Genomic DNA, 20700 nt, shown 5'->3' with positions numbered 1-20700 from the left:
ACAGGTTTTATGTCTGTTTCAAGCATTCCTTCTATTAATTCCTGACCAACTTCCAAACGCAAGCAGCAACAATTATAAACCAGGTTGAGTTTTGACTTCCTTCTATTTGAGATCCTTTGTGGTAAGACATTTATGATGTGTCATATCTCACTGATTCCTGATGGCATTTTAGGTACTCTGGTGTCAAGATTTTTCTTTGCCCATTCAAATAGCCAACAAAGGCCAATTCTGAACAGGAATATAGTGAGCCTTCCATGTAGCAAGTGCATGATTTCCCTTATTATCTAACACAGGTATTTACAATGTACCAAAGCATAAGAGATTAAGAGGTAGCAAGAATACACAGAAGAACTATACAAAAAAAGATGACTCGGATAACCATGATGATGTGGTCCTTTACCTAGAGCCAGACATCCTGGAGTGCAAAGTCAAGGCTGCAATCAAGATTGCAAGGAGAAATATCAATAACCTCAGATATGCAAAAGGTAGCACTCTAATGGGAGTAGAGGAACCAAGAACCTCTTGATATATCCCTGAAACAGAATGGTGAAGACGAACTAAAGAGCCTCTTGGTGAGGGTAAAAGAGGAGAGTGGTGCTGGAGAAGGCTCCTGCAAGTCCCATGGACAGCAAGGAGATCACACCAGTCAATCCTAAAGGAAATCAACCCTGAATATTCATTGGAAGGACTAACGCTGAAGCTCCAAATACTTTGGCCACCTGACAGGAAGAGGTGACTCACCGGAAAAAGACCCTGATGCTGGGAAAGACTGAGAAGAAAAAGTGGGTTACAGAGGGTGAGATGATTGGATGTCATCATTCACTCAATAGACATGAGTCTGAGCAAACTCCAGGAGATGGTGAAGGACAGGGAAGTCTGGTGTGCTGCAGTTCATGGGGTCACAAAGAGTTGGACACGACTTAGCAACTAAACAACAACAAAGCAAAAAGGTCAAGAAAATTTAGAAAGGACCCCTGGGTAAATGTCTCTCCTTGGATTCGCAGAATCAATTTCTGTGTTCTTTAGAGTCCAACATTTTAGAGGGCACTTTTAAGGTTTTTAGAGGTCTCCAGATTTTTAAACCTATTTCATATTTACCTTCCAGGCCAAATGTTTACGTGTGTTCATTATTTTAAAAAAATAGATGGAAACTGAAAGGGCTGAATCAAGGAGACTAATGGGAGATTAACATTCTATGAATACCAACCAAGGGTTTTACTGTATAGTTATATCTATATGCATATAAGCATGTTTCTGGTAGAGAGGTTGTCAAGGACAGGATTTTACAAACCTGCATAAGAAAATCAGCAATGTATTCTGTTTTCAAGCAGTATACATTCTGGGCAGCAGCTTCTGCTATATTAACTCCTGAGTCATCTGGTTTCTGTTTATTAAAGTCAGAAAAGAGATGTGTAGCTTCTTTAAATAAAGATACAGAATAACCAGGCAGCACCTAAGGAAAAAACAAAAAGCACCACAATCTATCAGTGTTCCAAGGTAATTCAACTGTATAAGCTACATCTAAGGATTACCATCTCATAAAGTACAGAAAATCAAGAACTGATGACAGCAACCTTGGTTAGAAATAATTGTAAAAAATCCAGTTAAGTTGACTCAAAACAAACCTTTGCTCCTCCTGACTGAAGTAGGCGTTTGAATCCTGATTCTCGGGACTGATCAACATGTAAAATAACTTTCCACCCGCTAAATGCCCCCTGCAAATAAAGAATAATCAGTGTAGAAATTATTTGGAAAATAATTTGACAATATAAAAACATTATTTTCTCTGTAGTCTTAGTTTAATGTAAGTGAATAATCTTATAAGTTTTACTTCTGATGAACTGATAACTATCTTGCCCGGAACACTCTGATACACACAGTCATGGTGTCTGGCATACAGTTGGCCATCAATAAATAATTAAAGAATAAAAAAATGATTTAATAATTAGGTAACAGTAAAACAAAGCGACTTGACATTTGTCTAGTTTTTTTGTAGTATTTTTCTTCCTTACAACTAATCTAATTGTAGAATCTAAAACACGGCTTCTTAGATTAGATGAAGCCTCACTACTATTTCCCTTGAAAATGACTACAAATTGGAAATTTAAGTACAGAATTACCAGTTAACAGAAGCTTGTGGAATTACTCTAAAATAAAGGGAATCAAGGCTAACAGGGACTTGGAGATAGCAGAGAACTCAGAATATAACATAAAAGATGACATAATTTGTACTGTTAACCTTTTTGTGAGGCATGGACCCATCTGGCAGTCTAGTAAAACCTATGATCTGTTTTCCAAATAATTAAAAAAAAAATAACACCTTTATTGAAATGTAATTTCCATACCATATGAATGTTTTATAAATGTTCAAAATAAAACAAAGTATTACAAACGAAACCATTTTATTGAAAATTATAAAAATATTAAAAAATCTGTGACATAATAGATGTGCTTCTACCTTAAACCCATCAGAGGGTTGAAGACACCATTTAGTAAAAAATGCATTTAAATACACCTAATGTACTAACCATCATAGATTACTACTGTTTTTTAAAACTTTATTTATTTGGCTGCACCGGGTCTTAGTTGCAGCACGTGGGACTTTTAGTTGCATCATGTGGGATCTAGTTCTCTGATCATGGATTGAACCTGGGCCGCATGCATTGGGAGCACGAAGCCTTAGCCACAGGACCACCAGGGAAGTCTCACTGCTGCTGCTGTTGAGTTGCTAAGCTGTGTCTTTGACTGCAACCACAAGGACTGCAGCACGCCAGGCGCATCTGTTCTCCACTAGGTCCACTAACTAATTTGAGAGTTTGCTCAAATTCATGTCCTTTGAGTCAGTAATACTATCTAACCATAGCTTACTAGTCTACATTAAACATGCTCATAACACAGAAGTCTTTAGTTGGGCAAAATCAGCTAACACAGAGTCAATTTTATAATAAAGTAGTTGAATATCTCATGTAATTCACTGAATACTATACAGAAAAACAAAATGGCTGTATCAGTTGTTTACTGCCCCCATGATCATGTGGCTCACTGGGCACAGTGCTTGCTGCTATAGCCCAGCATCACCAGAGAATACTGCATTGTATAATGCTAGCCTGGAAAAAGACCAACATTCAAAATTTGAAATATGCTTTTCACTGAATGTGTATCACTTTTGTAGCATCATAAAGTCAAACCACTGCAAGTCGAGGAGGTCTATATGTATTATAATTTTAAAGTTGTGATGAACATAAACAATATTTCAAGTTGCAACATAATGCAAGCAAAAATATCTGATTTTTGGGACTTCCCTGGTGGTTCAGTGGTTAAGAACCTGCCTTATAATGCAGGGGATGCAAGTCTGATCCCTGCTGGAGATCCCACACGCTGCAAAACAACTAAACCCACGCTGCAACGACTGAGCCTGAAAGCCATTACTAGAGACCTCGTGCGCCACGAGGAAAGACCCCATGTGAGGCAGTGAAGATCCTGTACGCTGCAAGTAAGACTCAACAAAGCCAAATAAAAAAATACATTAAAAAAAATACCTGATTTCTGTGGGGAACGTCACAGCACTGTTAACAGTGTTGTGATTTGTTGCCTAGACTTATATAATGAAGGAAATGCAAACTTTCAATTAGAGGTTTGTAAAAATAAGGATGTATTTTTCCCATCGAAAGTGTACAGCCTTTCTGAATCTGATCTATAAACTCCTTTGATATATGATTTGATAATCTGTGGACCCCAAGTTGAAAACTCCTGAAGCTAGAGGCTGAAAAGATTCTTTGGAAGAAATATAGTATGGGTCACATTTTACACATATAAATGATTTTTAAGAGCGCCATCAACACTAAATATATATTACTGTTGATCACAATTAGAAGAATTAGGAATCACAGTAAGCTCAATTTAGAATGCCCAAATTAAGTATATCAGTCAAAGAATAAAAGACAAATAGAACTATTCTTACTTTGTAATACAGGTTATCTATTAAAAATTAAAATCTGGACTAGTCATGACATCAAATTCCATTTATACTACCCACATAATTATATATATTAATACCTCAGTAATGCCTGATTCTTGTCTTTGCTGGATTTTTTTCCTCCATCTCATTGCTGCAAGTGCTAGTTTTCGTTGCTGTACATTGATTCCAGTCAAAACATCAAGTATGGAACTACTTCCCCACTCATAGTCTTCTTCCTAGAGAATTAGTTCAACAAACTTTTGAATTTCTACAATTCGTCCTCAAAGAGTCCCCAGTCTAGTAAGAGCTACAAGCTACACATTTTGTTCCTTTAAATACAGAGAGTACTAAACAAGCATCAATTTATGAGCATGGAGGAAATGTAGATTAATTTGCCTTCATATGAAAGTCATGTACATCTAGCTTCATCTTAGCAACTGGTAATATTTAGATTACTGGGCTTTACCTACTATAAGATGAAAGTCACAGAAGGACATGGTCTCGGAGGAGGTATATATTAACAGTTTGATTACTAGTCTATACAAGAGAGATCCCTGAGGTTATCTTGATTGAAAACTTCAAAAACTACATGATAGATATTATTGCGATGGTCAGTTACAAACCAAAATATTTCAAATAACTAGCTTAATATTTTATGTGCTGGAATCAATTATTAAGACATTTAATTTTAAAGAAAAATGACCCTTCACGTTAATTTGCATACACACCGACATGAAGCGCCCAGCAGTCCTGCAAGCTTCGAGGTAGGAGCGATGGAGTACCCACTTTCCCGCTGCCACGGAGGCTAAATACTTCTCGTTGCGAAGTGGATGCCCCACAACAATGTGTGTACAGCTGGGATCAAAGCACTGCTTCTCAATCACTGATCCACCTTAATTAGAGAAAAATCGATACTTTATTGATTCGTAACCTTTTCTGAGGGAAAATGTACCTCAACTATGCAGTGGTGGTGGTGTAGTCGCTAAGTCGTCGACTCTTGCAACCCCACGGACTGGAGCCCGCCAGGCTCCTCTGCCCCTGGGATTTTCTAGGCAAGAGTACTGAAGTGGACTGCCATTTCCTTCTCCAGGGGATCTTCCCGACCCAGGAATCGAGCCCAGGAATGCAGAGAAGTTATTTATAAATGAACTGCATTAAATAAACAAAACCCCGGACAATTACTTTACATGCATATTTTTATAAAATGTTTACTCAAAATTTCCTGCTTCTCTGAAATTGGTTACAATTAAGATAAAAAAAAGAAAATGAATACAAACAAGAGCAACAAACTGCAAGTGGTTGCTCTCTTAAGCCTCTCTTAGGTTCACATCTCTTAAGTCTCTTTCAACTACCTTAGCAGTTTTCAAGCACTGAATATGTGTCACCAGGGAGAGGGAGGCCAAAAATGGGCATCTATAGACTAAATACAGAAAAAAAAAATTTTTGTCCTGCTTTTAGTGGAAATAAGGTCAGTAGACCAACACAGAAGCTCAGGAGGAAAACACACGCTAGGTAAATAGAGATGAAGGAGATGGTGAGAGCTGATCCCTCTTCTCAGATATGTAAGAAAGAAGTCTGACTTTGAGGAAAGAAGGCCTAAGTAAATGAAAGCATATGTAAAGCATGCTTTTATTTCTATTTTAGAGGTTAGGCAGTGTGGTACCAAGGACTTCTTGAGATTTTTAACAAAACAATGGAACTCTACTCATGCTTTACAGATGACTTTAATAATTAAGAGCGGCAATACTTTTGAGCACTTACTATACAAGTCAGGGAGTTTAAAGTATTGACGCATTTAATCATCACTATTCTATGAATATTCTATTATGTACAATTTACATATGAGGACACAGGTATAGAGTAACTAACCCAGGATCACAGTGACTAAAGAACAATAAGGTAAAAATTCCATTATTAATATCAATATCTAATTCTACGTAATGAATTTATTATAACCCAGACAACAGGCGAACTTATTTATGTACATCAGTTGGCCATGGCTGCTTCGTTTATACAATGATGGGACTCTCTGCAGTCTAGTATCAAAAACCCTCTAGTCACAGACTCCCAGTTCAGCAATCTGCCCTCATCTGCCTCTGCTCTCTTCTAGACAAGTCTCTGCTAGCTGCATAGTTTACAGAGATGGAACACTCTACGGAAGACACACACTTGAAAGTGCTCCATTTGGTAGCTCTAGGTAACGCTTAGCAATTCTGACTTATCTCCATCTAATTTATTGTATGACTGGGAAACAAATGTTCCACATGAGTGAAGTTTCCAAAACATACAGCTTCTTAAGTACACAACTGTATCTGAAAGAAATCTTAACAAAAAAAAAAAAACTTAAAAGGAGTTTTAAGTTTGTCCCACAAACTTAAAAGGAGAGCACTAAAGGACCTTTAATCTTTTCTTGATGATTCAGGGCCACTATTAAAAACAATCATTATTTCTTAATGTTTCTCTAGGTCAAGTTGTCATATTAAGTTCTATAAGGCTGCTTTGTCCAATACAGTAGCTCCTAGTCACATGGGGCTATTGAACACCTGAAGCACAGCTACTCCCTATTGAAATGTTGAGATGTGCTGTACATGTAAAATATATCCCAGATTTCAAACTTAGTAAGAAAACAGGCAAATTATCTCACTGATATTTTATACTAATTACATGTTGAATAAAATATTTTAAATATATTTTGCATATACTAATAAAGTAAATATTAAATAAAGTACACATATAAATAAAATACATAAGTAAAATTAATTTCACCTGCTTCATTTTACTTTTTAAAGTAGTTTTTAGGAAGTTTACCTTTCTAGTATGCTGCTTCCAGAATGGTCAGGAAGAGCTTGACAACCAGTAGAATAAGAACATCACAGCAGGAGGAGCTCCTGTCTGGAAATCAGTGTACCTTCAACTTCATGAAAATGTAGTTTTTAACTATATAATTCCTTTGATTTTGTCCAGAGTTTCAACAATGAACATTCAAAGTAGGATAAGATTCTTACACCTGAATGATGGGATTCACTTTAAATCTTTAAATCCTATGACTTAAGTTCTACTGCTGACAGGCTGTATGGCCTGAGACAAGTTATTCATCTTTCTAATCTCAATTTCTACAGCTTAAAAATGGTAATCAATAGTTAGCTACATTTGACTTCCAAATAAGGTTACATTTTCGACATAAGTAAGATACTTGTACCTAGTTTTTCAATCAGATGACAATAATCAATACGTTCTTGAGGATTCAGAGATGACAACTGAAATATGTACTGTTTTTTTAAGTCTTCATGAGTCTCCTCTATTGTTATAATCTGGAATGGAAAAGTTTATTTTAGAAAAAAATTAACATCAAAACAGCTATCAAGTCTATGGTTCTTTTACAGTAACATTTTACTTAGTTTTCTGAGTCATCAAATGCAGAAATGATTATAATAAAGTACAAAGAAATAAAGTTTTCAACATATGACAAAACCTTGATATTGATATCAAAAAATTCTGAATGTAGCGTAACAGCAATATCCAAAAATTTTATCACCATACTAAGGATAAACAAACCTTTTCTCTAGGGTGTGGAGCCACAGGTGGGTTGGCTAGGGGGAAGGCAATACTGGGGGCTTGAGGCGTAGGGATCAGGTGGCTGTCTTTCACTGGAGCTTCCAGTTCTTCAGAGATCGGGTGTTTTGGGGCTCCGGTCACACATACGTTCCCAGGATCACAGACAGCTGAGGGCAATAAAATGCTACAGTGTGATGTTATCCAAATATGACTAAGAAGAAAGTCTGGGAAATATTCTCATCTGTCTTAACCAAGATGAAATTAAACAGAAATTCTAGAATGTAAAATGTACATGCAAAAGAAGTAGCCTATTTCTAGAGCTTATAAATGAAAGCAATTAAAATGGCAAATGGTGTTATCTGTGTGCTTCTCTCTTTAAATACCACACCTTCATCAGTAAAATGTAAATCAGATTTTAAAAATGAGAGCAATTTTATGAGAAAATCAGAAGCAGAGATAAATCTATACATCTAGTATAGAGAAATACTCATGTGATCAGAAAGAGAAAGAGGTGGGGAAAGATGACCAATGATGAGAAACAGGAAGCATTTTGTTTTCAAGGTAAAGTCCACGGAAGAAAAATATAGGGAATTCAGAAAGAAACTCATACAGCTCTAAAGAAATGTAGGTAAATGCTAGGTGGAGTTAAGACTTAAATGAACAAGATGATTGAGAGAAAAATCAAGCATTAACTACACAAATGCAAAAAGAACTGGAAAAATGTCTGGGGGAAAAAATGCCTAATCCTTAACTTCCAAATTTAATCAAAATACATATTTCAATTTATGATGCCTATGTGGCTAAGTCACTTCAGTCGTGTCTGACTCTCTGCAACCCCATGGACTGTAGCCTGCCAGGCTCCTCTGTCCATGGAATTCTCCCAACCAGAGTATGATAAATTACATCAATTTATAATTATTTATCTGACTTCCAAGTTTAAGCCCAAATATATCTATTAAGTTTTTGTTGGCATGTACAATTCAGAGAACCACGAAGTGCTTATCTATTTATTTTCAAGAAGTCAACATGTACTTAATACAAACAATTAAATAGATTTCTTTCTCATTACCCTGTTCAGCAATTTCTGAATCATGTAAAGGCTCCTGGAAAGGAGAATCCTCCAGTTTTTTAACATCAACCTGAAGCTCAGAGTATTGTGTGGGACAACTAGGCCACTGCAAATTGCTGGCAAGTCTTGCTCTCTCCTCCCTGGCTGTAGGGTCATCCCAAATGATCTGTTCATTTTGGGAGGGCTCTGTGTTGACATCAGGTACTGTTTGACGAGACTGCCTAAGGAACAGAAGTCACAATTTTAATAACAGATAGCCATAACAAAATCCGTCCTCATAACTTCTGTTAAGTTAGACTGCAAATTGGTGGTTCACCTTTAAATGTCCACCATCTAGCACCCAGTAAGCAACTTGAAAATACTTATTCAATAATTGAACTTAGGGAAATTTTTATTTAAAAATTTTTTTTCCCAGAAACTTATGTTTTACCTAGAAAATAAAGCACATTGAATCTCAACTTCAGAGGGTAAGTTTACTGTAGGAAATTTTTAAAAATTCCAAAATGATTACAGCATTTAGAAAAGGGACTTTTCTCAATTATATAGGCTTAGGGAAACATGTTTAGAAACCTGGTTATTTTGCTGACCATTCACAGGTTGTATTTTTAATCACTGGAAACAATAACTGTAATTAAACAATAACTATAATTACGTAGGAAGTGTACTTAGTATCTATAGGCTGCTTTTAAGGAAGGTTTTTTGGTTACTAACAACCAAACCTCTCAGAGTCTAAGGTAAGCCAGCTTTATAGAGAACTAGAGTGAAACATGTTTTCAGTTCAGTTCAGTCCAGTCCCTCCGTCGTGTCTGACTCTTTGCAACCCCGTGAATTACAGCATGCCAGGCTTCCCTGTCCATCACCAACTCCCAGAGTTCACTCAAACTCATGTCCATCGAGTCAGTGATGCCATCCAACCATTTCATCCTCTGCCATTCCCTTCTCCTCCTGCCCCTGATCCCTCCTAGCATCAGAGTCTTTTCCAATGAGTCAACTCTTCGCATGAGGTGGCCAAAGTATGAGTTTCAACTTCAGCATCAGTCCTTTCAGTGAACACCAGGACTGATCTCCTTTAGAATGGACTGATTGGATCTCCTTGCAGTTCAAGGGATTCTCAAGAGTCTTCTCCAACACCACAGTTCAAAAGCATCAATTCTTCGGCGTTCAGCCTTCTTCACAGTCCAACTCTCACATCCATACATGACCACTGGAAAAACCATAGCCTTGACTAGATGGACCTTTGTTGGCAAAGTAATATCTCTGCTTTTCAATATACTATCTAGGTTGGTCGTAACTTTCCTTCCAAGGAGTAAGCGTCTTTTAATTTCATGGCTGCAGTCACCATCTGCAGTGATTTTGGAGCCCCCCAAAATAAAGTCTGACACTGTTTCCACTGTTTCCCCATCTATTTTCCACGAAGTGATGGGACCAGATGCCATGATCTTAGTTTTCTGAATATTGAGCTTTAAGCCAACTTTTCCACTCTCCTCTTTCACTTTCATCAAGAGGCTTTTTAGTTCCTCTTTATGGTGTACCAATTTCACTGAAAAGTAAAAAGAATTCCAATACCTGCCTTCAATGTGTATACTGAATATTTCAATGTATATACATAAAGAATTATTAATAAAAATAATTTGCTAAAGCTGATGGCACTCCTAAAGTGTTCATTTGCCTCAAATACAAGGAAGATGGCCTTTTACTCTCAGAATATATTTACTTACTGACTTTGGCACAAGATTTAGGCTCTCTAAAATGTAAAATATGACCTGAGGTGTATTAAATAGAAAATCATTTTTGCTCCATACTCAGCTAAAGAAACAGCCTCATGAAACATACAGTTAATATAGATAAATGCATATTTCAATTAATCAATTCAAGATATAAGTCCATTAACCTTCATCGTATTTTTCTATTAAGGAAAAGATGAAGTTATTTCTATTGAACTTAAATCACATCACACTAAGATCTGTAATCACCTTCCCTAGAAGATAAGAGTTATAAAGAGAATACAAAATAACATGTAATCCAATAAGAAAACTGCCTAAATTTATATATATATATACACATACACATGCACTTACTGTCTAATAGCAATATTATTTAAGTCTAATACACAGAACAGAGAGGACTACCATTCAATCCATTTCAAACAAGGCAAACTGGATCTTAAATCATGTCTTTCTCAGGGGAGGTAATAAAATGTATTAATCATGCCTCAGTGGAAGCAGTTCCTTGGTATGGAACACACCTCTGCTTCCTATTCCCAAATAAGAATTCTGGAGTTGCATGAAATGAAAGAAGGATAAGTTAACAAGGAAGGGAGGAAGGAAAAGCTATTCTGCCATCAGTGACAGGGACAGACCTCAGTGCCTCTAGGACTCTACTTCGTCCACTGCGGGCAGAGCGGGTGCTGTCAGGAGTTGAAGAGGTACTGTTACAACCACTTCTTGAGAGGGAAGTCCTCTGCCCTTGGGGTTTCACTATTGAAGTTGCAGACATTATCTCCTGAAGCTGCTTTTGAAAGTTCTCTCTCATCTCCAAAGTCTGTGTCAGAGCTTGAAACAAACAAAAATATACCAATCAAGGTAAGTTTCTCTTTAGCACACCTTATTCATATTAACTATTTTGTCTAGATTTAGTTGAACACAGATTTATTGACTTGACATCTACTGAATATTTACTATAGGCTACAGTACTGTACTAAGACTATGAATACTGCAGAACCAAGACATAAAGGCAGCCCTTACTATGGAGATGGAATAGGAAATAATCAGGAAGCCCTCTGCAGACACTGCTGAGACGCATGGTCATCATCCCTCTGCAGATACCCTGCCAGTTTCTGATCCTCTCACGCTCTGTACCACACCCTGACATACATTACAGTCATTTATGATTTTCCCTTATGGTCCCTGAAAACACAGACCACAACATGTTTATCTTTGGTTTCTTTATAGACTAAATATTCAAGTAGGTACTAAATAAACATTTTTGGAATGAACAGAGTGGGACTAACTAAACAGATAAATCATAGGGAATGCTCTGGTAGGGTAAAGAAAATAGAAAATACTGATCCATTAAATCCATTAAAGAGAGGACACCTAGAGCTTTAACGTTACTCATTGCTGCACCACTCTTTATAATAGCAAGACAAGAGAAATAACCAACATGCCCATCAACAAGGAACTGGCTAAACAAAGTGAGCCATTCATACTATGAATACTATACAGTTGCCAAAAAAGGGAAAAAGACTGAAGAAGCTCCTTATGTCCTAATATGACACTCCACAAGTTGAACTGTTAAATAACAATATCAATATCAAAGTATAAAACAATATATATAGTAGTTTAATATTTATATATTTTTTTAATTGAGGGAAGGAGAAAACATGTTTATAATTGTACACTCATAAAACAGCTCTGGAAGAAATCATAAGACAATAACATCAGAGGACTTCTCTGGTGGTACAGTGGATAGGAGTTCCCCTCCAATGCAGGGAACACGGGTGGGATGCCTGGTCTGGGAAGATCCCCCGTGCTGCAGAGCAAGCACATGTGTTGTAACTACTGCACCCGTACTCTAGAGCCTCACGTGCCTGCCTCAACTACTGGAGCCTGAGCACGCTAGGGCCTGCGAGCTACTAAGTAGCTACTCCACAGCTACTGAGCTCCTGTGCCTAGAATCTGTGTTTCATAACAAGATAAGCCACTACAATAAAGCCAGTGCACCGCAACTAGAGAAAGCCTGCCCATGACAATGAAGACCCAGCACAACCAAAAATAAATAAATAACATCAGAAAGATAAAGAGAAACTCTTTACACCTCCTTCTGTACCTTTAAAACCATGTGAATTTATGTTAAAATATATTGTGCATATAATGAAACTTTTTGAATCAAAGGACCAATTTTTGAAAAATTACCATCTCTACCTATGTTTAAGAGAATACAGCTGTGTCACACTAACTCTGTAGAATACCTAGTTTCACACATTTTACAGGTTTCACACTTTATCACTCAAAGTTTTGCTATTAATTAATGATTGGCATGGAACCTCAATTCAATCCTCAAATATTAATATATGCTTTACTTCTATTTAGTAACATAGAAGATAACTTTATTTGTTCATCTGATGCAAAGGAAGCCCTCAGTATGAAAGATACACATTTATAAATTTTGTTTGTAATTTAAAATATTTTACCTCCTTTAGAGTCATTCCTCCCATTTCCATTTGATGTTGTTAGTTCTTTATTACTGGTGGTCATATTGTCTATATCATTTTCTTCTAGAGGCATATGATCTGGCTATTGAAGGAGAAAAATTACAGTTTCTCAAACCAAGCCCTGTATAAGGCTTCACAGCAATATATGACTGTACATTCAGCTTAAAGAGGGGGTAAATGTATCATCTGTATCGTTTACCTCATCATCCCTCATTGCAGAGCCAGCTGAAAGTAGTCGGTTATTACAGAGTCGGCCATCTTGCACTGCACTGATGTCCAAGCTCATTTTGGGATTGTAAGTATGTGGATAAAGAGATTCGGGAAGATGTTTATACTCCTGGGCACACTGTAATACAATGGTGTGCTTTAAAACAGGACTAAAAAAATTTTAGTAACTAAAAGATGTTAAGGAATTCTAAGATGGCAAAAGTTCACAAAATTAAAGTTTTGAAAAGTAGTTGACTTTAAAATTCCATTATACAAGTAACAATTTGTCCTCACTTTTAAATGTCCTGCCCACTAAAGTATGAAATCTAATTCTATTTCTATGCTTTTGCCAAAGTATCAATCACATTTCAGGGAATACCCAGAAGGAAAATTGAAGAAGAAGAAAGAAAAGAAACTGTATTGGCATGCTAAATTAATTCTCCTCAAAGCATTACAAAATTTTCTTTCATATCATTTTTAACTAGCAAAAAGAATCAGAGACAATCTGAAAGAATACCCATTAAAGATTTACTAAGCATTTAAGGATTAAAGACCTTAAGTTTCTGATGCCAAAGAAAGGAAATGTGCAATTAAATAAGGTTATCAAACTTGTTTATGTACAGAGAAATGGATTTGTGCCTTGAAGTACTGTTTATGTTTTCATTTAACAGAAAGGCGCGGGGAGTATGCTTACCTCTAAAAGCCAGTGCTCTGAAACAATGTGTACTCCTCTTTCTTTTACAGATTTATACTCCCGATTAGTGTCATTTGGTCGTCCTTGATAGATGAAATGAGTCACTGTCTCATCAAAACTCCACCTAAAACAATCAAACCCACAAAAGCCTGAATACCTGAGAGAGATAACGACATTAGTTTATCATTATTCTCTATAAACAGAATACCCAAAACCTTTCAGGAACCAGAGTAAGCAAAAACACTAAATGACAGACTCCACTTTCACTGTTAAATTTTATACGCATATCTCTCAATATATAAATGTAGAGAGAGACGCAGAAAGATATTCTTTAAAACATCTTCTATAATATCACTTCATACGGGTGATATAACGATAAAGATATTTTCCAGTTAAGTATCCAACCTATCCTCCAGCTGCTGGCAGCCACTAGTCACTGTACATTCACTCTGTGCCCATAATATTGTGTACTCTACACAGCATTATCCATCCATTTCTCACAACAATTCTAAAACACTGTATTATTTTATCCATTTAATAGATAAGCAAACTGAAGGACATGATTAAGTAACATACTCAGTGAATAAGAGGTAGAGCCAATTTTGACTTCAAAATGCACACTCTTAGCTATTACACTGTGCTCCCGATTTCTTCCCATTTAATATTTCCTTAACCTAGTTTGCTAAATGTGAACAACTCATGGTAGTCATATTACCAACAGAAATCCTGTTTATGGTATCTGAGTCTCCATATCTATTTCAGTCTTCCAGCTATCACATTTGAAGTGCTCTTTCTATGTATGCAAAAATATAAATACTCCATTCCCCTCTGTGTTATCAGACAAAGGCATTTACATATTTAATGTATATTCTATTACTATGTACCTTCTACTGACTTTAATTATAAAAGTTAGATTTATGAAATCCATTTTAGTAGAAGGAATGTTGTATAAATATCTGTAATAAAAAGGGAGTGCTATATCTGATGTGTCAGGAAGATCTGGTCTAGATTTTAACTGTCAGCAGGTGGGAGACAGTATCACTGATCTCTTTGGTGCGTATGGAAGGGAACATCTGGAACAGCAGCACTTGAGAGCCAATTACCCTAGGAACACATACATACTGTAACCTCTGCATAATAAGAGTTCTTTCCTCTCATTAATTATCAAGTCTCATAAATTTACTTCAGGAATATACCTAATGCAAATTCCAAAGTAATGCCACTGAGTATTAGATTCTATTTAGGGATTTCAGCAATGTATTTTTTTTTTATATTGAGAAGACTGGGGCATTTTATTTATTTTGGCTGTCTGGTGTGGCTTGTGGGATCTTAGTTCCCTGACCAGGGACAGAACCTGGCCCCCCAGCAGTGGAAGTGCAGAATCCTAACCTGTGGACCCACCAGGAATTCCCAGGACTGGCATTTTAAATCTTATAAAAACACAAGTCCTATATGCGTTTTTTAAATCTTACATAAGTCTACATCTAAACAGAATCCCCATGGACACATTCAATTTTTAGGGCTCTTAGGGCTACTGTGAGAATGGTATGAGATAATACTTGCCTCATATTGAGCACTCAGCAACCAGGTAAGAACAATATATAGACAATACAAATAATAGTTATAAGTAAGAAAGCTTTACTCTTCTACAATAGATGAATGAAACACTAAGGTGCCTATAATCACACAAATATATTTTATTTTTCCATTCTCCTGATTTAATTTCTCCATCAAAAAGATAACTGAAATGACTTACCAAAAGGGAAAGATAAAGCTAATCATATTCCTCAAACTGTTTGTTAATTGTAAACCAATCATTATGCTAACTATGAACTGCTGAAAACAAGTGATCAAGAAAGCGAGTACCACAGACAATGAAGGAATACGATCAACTCAGCACTGGCTGGAATAGGCAAGGGTCTCTCAATCCCTGACACTGATGCCATTTGTGCTAGGGACCTGTCTCTAGATGGGCTGTCAGGTTGAGAGTGGTTATCTATGACTCCAAAGTAAAAACGATAGGCATTAAACATCCTCAAAAAGACCATTTTAATTCAGGAGTGCTGCAGCACTTAGCAGTACTCACAGAAGGGCTCTAATTTGAAAATCACTAAGAAACATGCTTAAAATCTCCGACCTAAATGTATTAAAAAAACTCCTTGAAGACAAGGATTTTTTTTCTAGACTGTACTCATTCACGGATCCCAGATTTTTAGAAATAGTGTCACAAAGTATGTTCTCATATATTTGTTAAATATGCCCTAAAAACATACATGTAAGAGTGAATTGATATGGGAGAGGGTATCTTAAAAGGATGAGGTAAATTAAATCAAAATTGGATTTTGTAGATACTATGATAAACTATTAATAAAAGGCAAAATAATGCTTTTTTTTTTTTTAAATAGATGCTCACAACAGCTTTAGGTTTCCCTATAAATTGAGTTCATATCACCACCAAAAAAAATGCATGCCAACTACCTGTAGTCTGCACCTAGAGAGGCCGCAATCCCATTTAGTTCACTCTGCTTCTTACTGAGTTTCTTACTAACACACACCACAACGTTCTCAAGTGGCTTCGGAGCATCTTCCTGCCCATGGAAAATAAAAGAAACAGATCAATCATTATTATTTCAAATGTTTTTTTTAAATCTAAAACTTCCTTTTAATAAGAGATATAATTCCACCTTTTCTGAATGGGCATCCTTCAGTTGAGGGCTGGCAGAAAGAGCAACAGCATTTCGAGAGCTATTTGCCAAAGCAAGTTTCAGGTTTTTGACGATGACTTCTGAGAGTGGTGTACTCAGTTTCCTTTTCTGCTGGCTGGGACCTCCTGGAGTTTCCAAGGCTGCGAGAGCATCCTGTGTATATGGAGGAGGAGGAGGAGGAAGAGGAAGGAAGTGAGGAAAAGGAAGAGAAAAGGAGAGAAAGAAGAGGGGAGACAGAGGTAAACAGAAAAAGGAAAGGGGAAAAAAGAGGTAAAGAGAGAAGGGGAATAATCCTCAGTATTAACTGGATTATAGCTTTAACCTACTCCAGCTTTCCTCCAAACAACAATAAAAAGAATGAAGTATTATCTGTATCTATATAGATAATGAAGAAAACAATTCCATACTGTCCAACAAACTGGTTCAAAGAGACCAAGCAGCTTAATACATTTTCAGTAGTATTCTACCACATTTGTCTGATCTTACAGTTGAAATGGCTCAGACGGTAAAGCATCTGCCTACAATGCAGGAGACCTGGGCTCGATCCCTGGGTCAGGAAGATCTCCTGGAGAAGGAAATGGCAACCCACTCCAGTATTCTTGCTTGGAAAATCCCACGGACAGAGGAGCCTGGTAGGCTACAGTCCATGGGGTCGCAAAGAGTTGGATACGACTGAGCGACTTCACTTCACAGTTGAAATTGGTTAAAATGATACAAAAAAAACAAAATAAACAAAACAAACAAGTAAACAAGCAAAAAACACAGAAGGAAACAAGTAAGCAAGGATGGATATAAACTAGACATGAACAATAAGGAGGATTAAAAAGTCATATTGAGCTGAGGATTATGAAAAATCTTCAAAGGTACAAAATATATGCCTATTCCCAAGCCACCCCAATTCCCACGTGAGCACTAGTCACTGCTGTTCAGGACTTGTGCTCATTCTCTTTCCCATCTGAAGAGTATTCCATATACACAGCAGAAAGTATTTAGCCAGTGCTCAAGTGATGAATATTCACCTTGAACACACACAATTTGCACAGGTAAAGGAAACCATGTAAGCAAAATGCATGCACCAACACTGATATATTCTCATGAGCAAAGCATCAGTGTTTCACCACGTACTAGAGAGCAGAGTAGATAATCAGATTTTTCTTTTTTGCCCATCTGTTACATTAATTTAAAGACCACTGAGTACAAGGTGAAGTACTATTTTATATATCACAAGAGAGAGACACTGCTAAACACATTATGACTGAACAATAAAACCTTTAAATGTGCTTTATACCTTCACTGAGACTATTTCAGAACCATCAGTTTTTCACTGTAAAGTAGAAGAATGGTCTCAACAAACAGAAATATTTCTACTATCTTGCCTATTATTATTCCATTTACTATTCAAAGAATATTACTAGCTTTGAGACCTTAGAAATCATCTAGATATGCTCCATAATTTTACAGATGGGGATAATGAAACACAAAGAAGTTGACTTGCCTTAAAAGGCAGTAAGAGGCAAAGCAGAGGCCTGATTTTAGATCTCACAATTCCCAAACCAGTGCTTTCCCTCTACTTTTCACAGCATAAGTAGTGTTACAGTAAAAATATTACTTCAGAAGAAATGTGATCAAAGATTTAGCTTGGAGAAAACTGTCCCAGGTCAATTTATGTTTATTTTCTGAAGATGAACAACTTGCAAACTTTAAGTCTGCTCCAAAACATACTATGAGTAAAACCACACAATACTTTTGCAAAGGTTCATGGATAAAAAAAATCATGGTTCGCACAGCTATTTGAAAGGCCAAGAACTACTAAAGGAGTAGTGAAGAAAATTATCTTTGGGGAATGAAAGAAAACTATCTGAGAAGGCTGAATTAAACCTTCATTTGTGAATGCATTTTTTAAACAGGGAGCCATATTCCAATGCTCAGAAGATCAAAGAAAGATGCACACTTAACTCATCTTTTTAGGGCAAATGACTGAAAGGTAAAGAGATAACATTTTCAGAAAGTGCACTGGGGGTATTCCTAGAATCAAAACCTAAGTCCAATGTGTCTATGTAATTGTACAGTTTATGAAACTATTTATCACACAATTTCACTTGATTCTTACAGTAAGTGTGTGGTTTTCAGTGATATTATCCTATTTGTACAAAAGATAGAACTGATGCTCAAATATATTAAACAATCTGCGAATCATACCATTCACAACAGACACAGAACTTGAACCCAGATGTCCTGATTTCACACCATATATATCTCTAGCTGTTACCTCAACGCTGGGTATACATAGGGACTCATTATCATGAATCTATTTGCCAATATTTCTGAAGTTACTACTACAAACTAAGTGATGGAGAACTTGGTGCTTTAACTTTATGAACTATAAAACTGTTATCTCCAGAACCATTTTCTATAAGCCTCACCTTCACATCAAAGGAAGGCTTGAACAGTTTGTCCTTGGACAGAAACTTTGACGGCGTATCCAGGTGTAATGAGGGCTCCTTCTGAAGTGACTGTCCTGGGGAAGGGGACACTGAAGCCTGTCCGGAGTGCTGTGACATCACCGTGCGGAAAGCTTTACTCTGAAAGCGGTTCATATCTAAAGGTGTAACGGCTGTTTTTCTCTGAGTTTCCAGATGTGTTACAGGATGCTCTGGAGTATCTGGATTTAGATTCACCTCATTTGTTGTTTCAGTTTCCAAACTTTGTTCTAGAGATTTAAAATGAAAAGAAATAAATATGAGCCACTGATGTCATTTTCTTGTCTCTAAAGAGGCATACAAGAAGTGATGTTTTTATCTTCCTATTAGTTTTCATGTGAAGTACACTTCACATCACAAAGCTATAAACTTACTTTCAAAGAAATAAACCAGACATTAAAATATATGTTGAGTTAGACAAGCAAATCAACTGAAATAATGAATGAAATTAGATTTCCTGTTTCATCTTGTTATAACTTAAAATATTCTCAATAAACCTCATAATTTGCCCAAAATTATATAAGCAAGTGCCAAAGAATGCGATACTGGAGAAGACATTTGAGAGTCCCTTGAAGATCAAACCAGTCAATCCTAAAGGAAATCAACCCTAAATATTCATTGGAAGGACTAATGCTGAAGCTGAAGCTCCAATACTTTGGCCACCTGATGTGAAGAGCTGACTCACTGGAAAGACAGAAGACAAAAGAAGAGGGTGGCAGAGGATGAGATGGTTAGGTAGCATCATTGACTCAATGGATATAAGCTTAAGCAAACTCTGGCAGACAGTGAAGGTCAGGGAGGCCTGGTGTGCTGGGTCCATGGGGTCACAAAGAGTCAGACATGACTTAGTGATTGAACAAGAAGTTAATATCATCTTGGTCAATGGCAGAGTAAAAAGAAAATCCCAATTATATGTACTCAGAGTTAACAACTACAGTCAAGTTTTTGAAAAGTTCTTAATGAGATTTTAATATGACCTAAACATTACTTCGCCTCAGTTGTAAAATTCCCAGTTTATCTAGAGAAAAGTAATAAGTAATAGCTTTGAGAGCTGTTCCCAAGGTTCCCTAAAGTGTGACCTGGGATGTCCTCATGTTATATAAGAGAGGCTACTGTGTCCTCCCATTCTGCCTCCTACCATTTTTCAACATTTATCAAGAACACTTACTAGATGGCTGCTCCATGCCAGGTCCAATCTAGACAATGAAAATATATAATTTACAAGATGCATGTACTCCTTGCCTTTTCAGAGCTTATGGCTGAGCAGGGAAACAGGAAAGTAAACTGGAATGGTAACACTGGGATAAGAGCTACAAAAGAGGCATGGTGTTATGGCAAGACAAGGCCATACTTATAAATCAAGGAAGGTTTTTCCAGGGAAAGTGATATCTAAGCTGGGAGCTGAAAGACAAGGAGGAACAAGCAAGCACAAGGCGGGCAAGAGATAAGATGCAGAAGTCCAGGAACAGACTGGAATAGAATAAAATGCATAGACAGGAAAAACTAAAATAGGAATAGACAGCACTTTACTCACAGAAGGAACAGTAAATGGGATCCAAGCTCACATCTTTAGATTCAAACACTGAGACCCTCGAACACTCCCATACTGTTTGTACCTTCTAGCTTTCAGATTGTGCCTACACTTGATAGTACAATTATAAATTAAACATTTCTGCTATGAACGTACTTATATTGCTCACCCCTCTCCCCAATAATGGGTGCCCAACAGTGGCTCATGTTAAAGGGAGAAATCTTAATGAACTGTCTGAAAAACAAGTTTTAGCACATTCATATACCAGAAACTGTGGGGTCACAAACA

At 36.7% G+C, this 20700-nt stretch overlaps 1 protein-coding gene across 3 annotated transcripts in view; it reads right to left on the bottom strand.

The window, feature by feature from the left end:
- The window catches only part of TOPBP1 (DNA topoisomerase II binding protein 1), a 70601-nt gene that overhangs the window by 16190 nt on the left and 33711 nt on the right, over positions 1 to 20700 (bottom strand). For all 3 annotated transcript variants that reach the window (XM_027545727.1, XM_027545738.1, XM_027545746.1), the window contains 14 exons: positions 18825 to 19111; positions 16381 to 16554; positions 16175 to 16284; positions 13697 to 13820; positions 12995 to 13141; positions 12775 to 12877; positions 10942 to 11134; positions 8583 to 8803; positions 7514 to 7680; positions 7158 to 7269; positions 4687 to 4850; positions 4057 to 4194; positions 1626 to 1715; positions 1292 to 1453 (listed from right to left, as the gene is read on the bottom strand). In XM_027545727.1, the coding sequence (XP_027401528.1) occupies positions 1292 to 1453; positions 1626 to 1715; positions 4057 to 4194; positions 4687 to 4850; positions 7158 to 7269; positions 7514 to 7680; positions 8583 to 8803; positions 10942 to 11134; positions 12775 to 12877; positions 12995 to 13141; positions 13697 to 13820; positions 16175 to 16284; positions 16381 to 16554; positions 18825 to 19111 (2192 nt within the window). The remainder of the gene's footprint in view (positions 1 to 1291; positions 1454 to 1625; positions 1716 to 4056; positions 4195 to 4686; positions 4851 to 7157; positions 7270 to 7513; positions 7681 to 8582; positions 8804 to 10941; positions 11135 to 12774; positions 12878 to 12994; positions 13142 to 13696; positions 13821 to 16174; positions 16285 to 16380; positions 16555 to 18824; positions 19112 to 20700) is intronic.

This window comes from Bos indicus x Bos taurus, chromosome 1 (genome assembly GCF_003369695.1).
Source record: "Bos indicus x Bos taurus breed Angus x Brahman F1 hybrid chromosome 1, Bos_hybrid_MaternalHap_v2.0, whole genome shotgun sequence".
NCBI lineage: Eukaryota > Metazoa > Chordata > Mammalia > Artiodactyla > Bovidae > Bos > Bos indicus x Bos taurus.
Note: the sequence above shows the minus strand (reverse complement) of the source record. Positions and strands in the feature narration are given on the sequence as shown.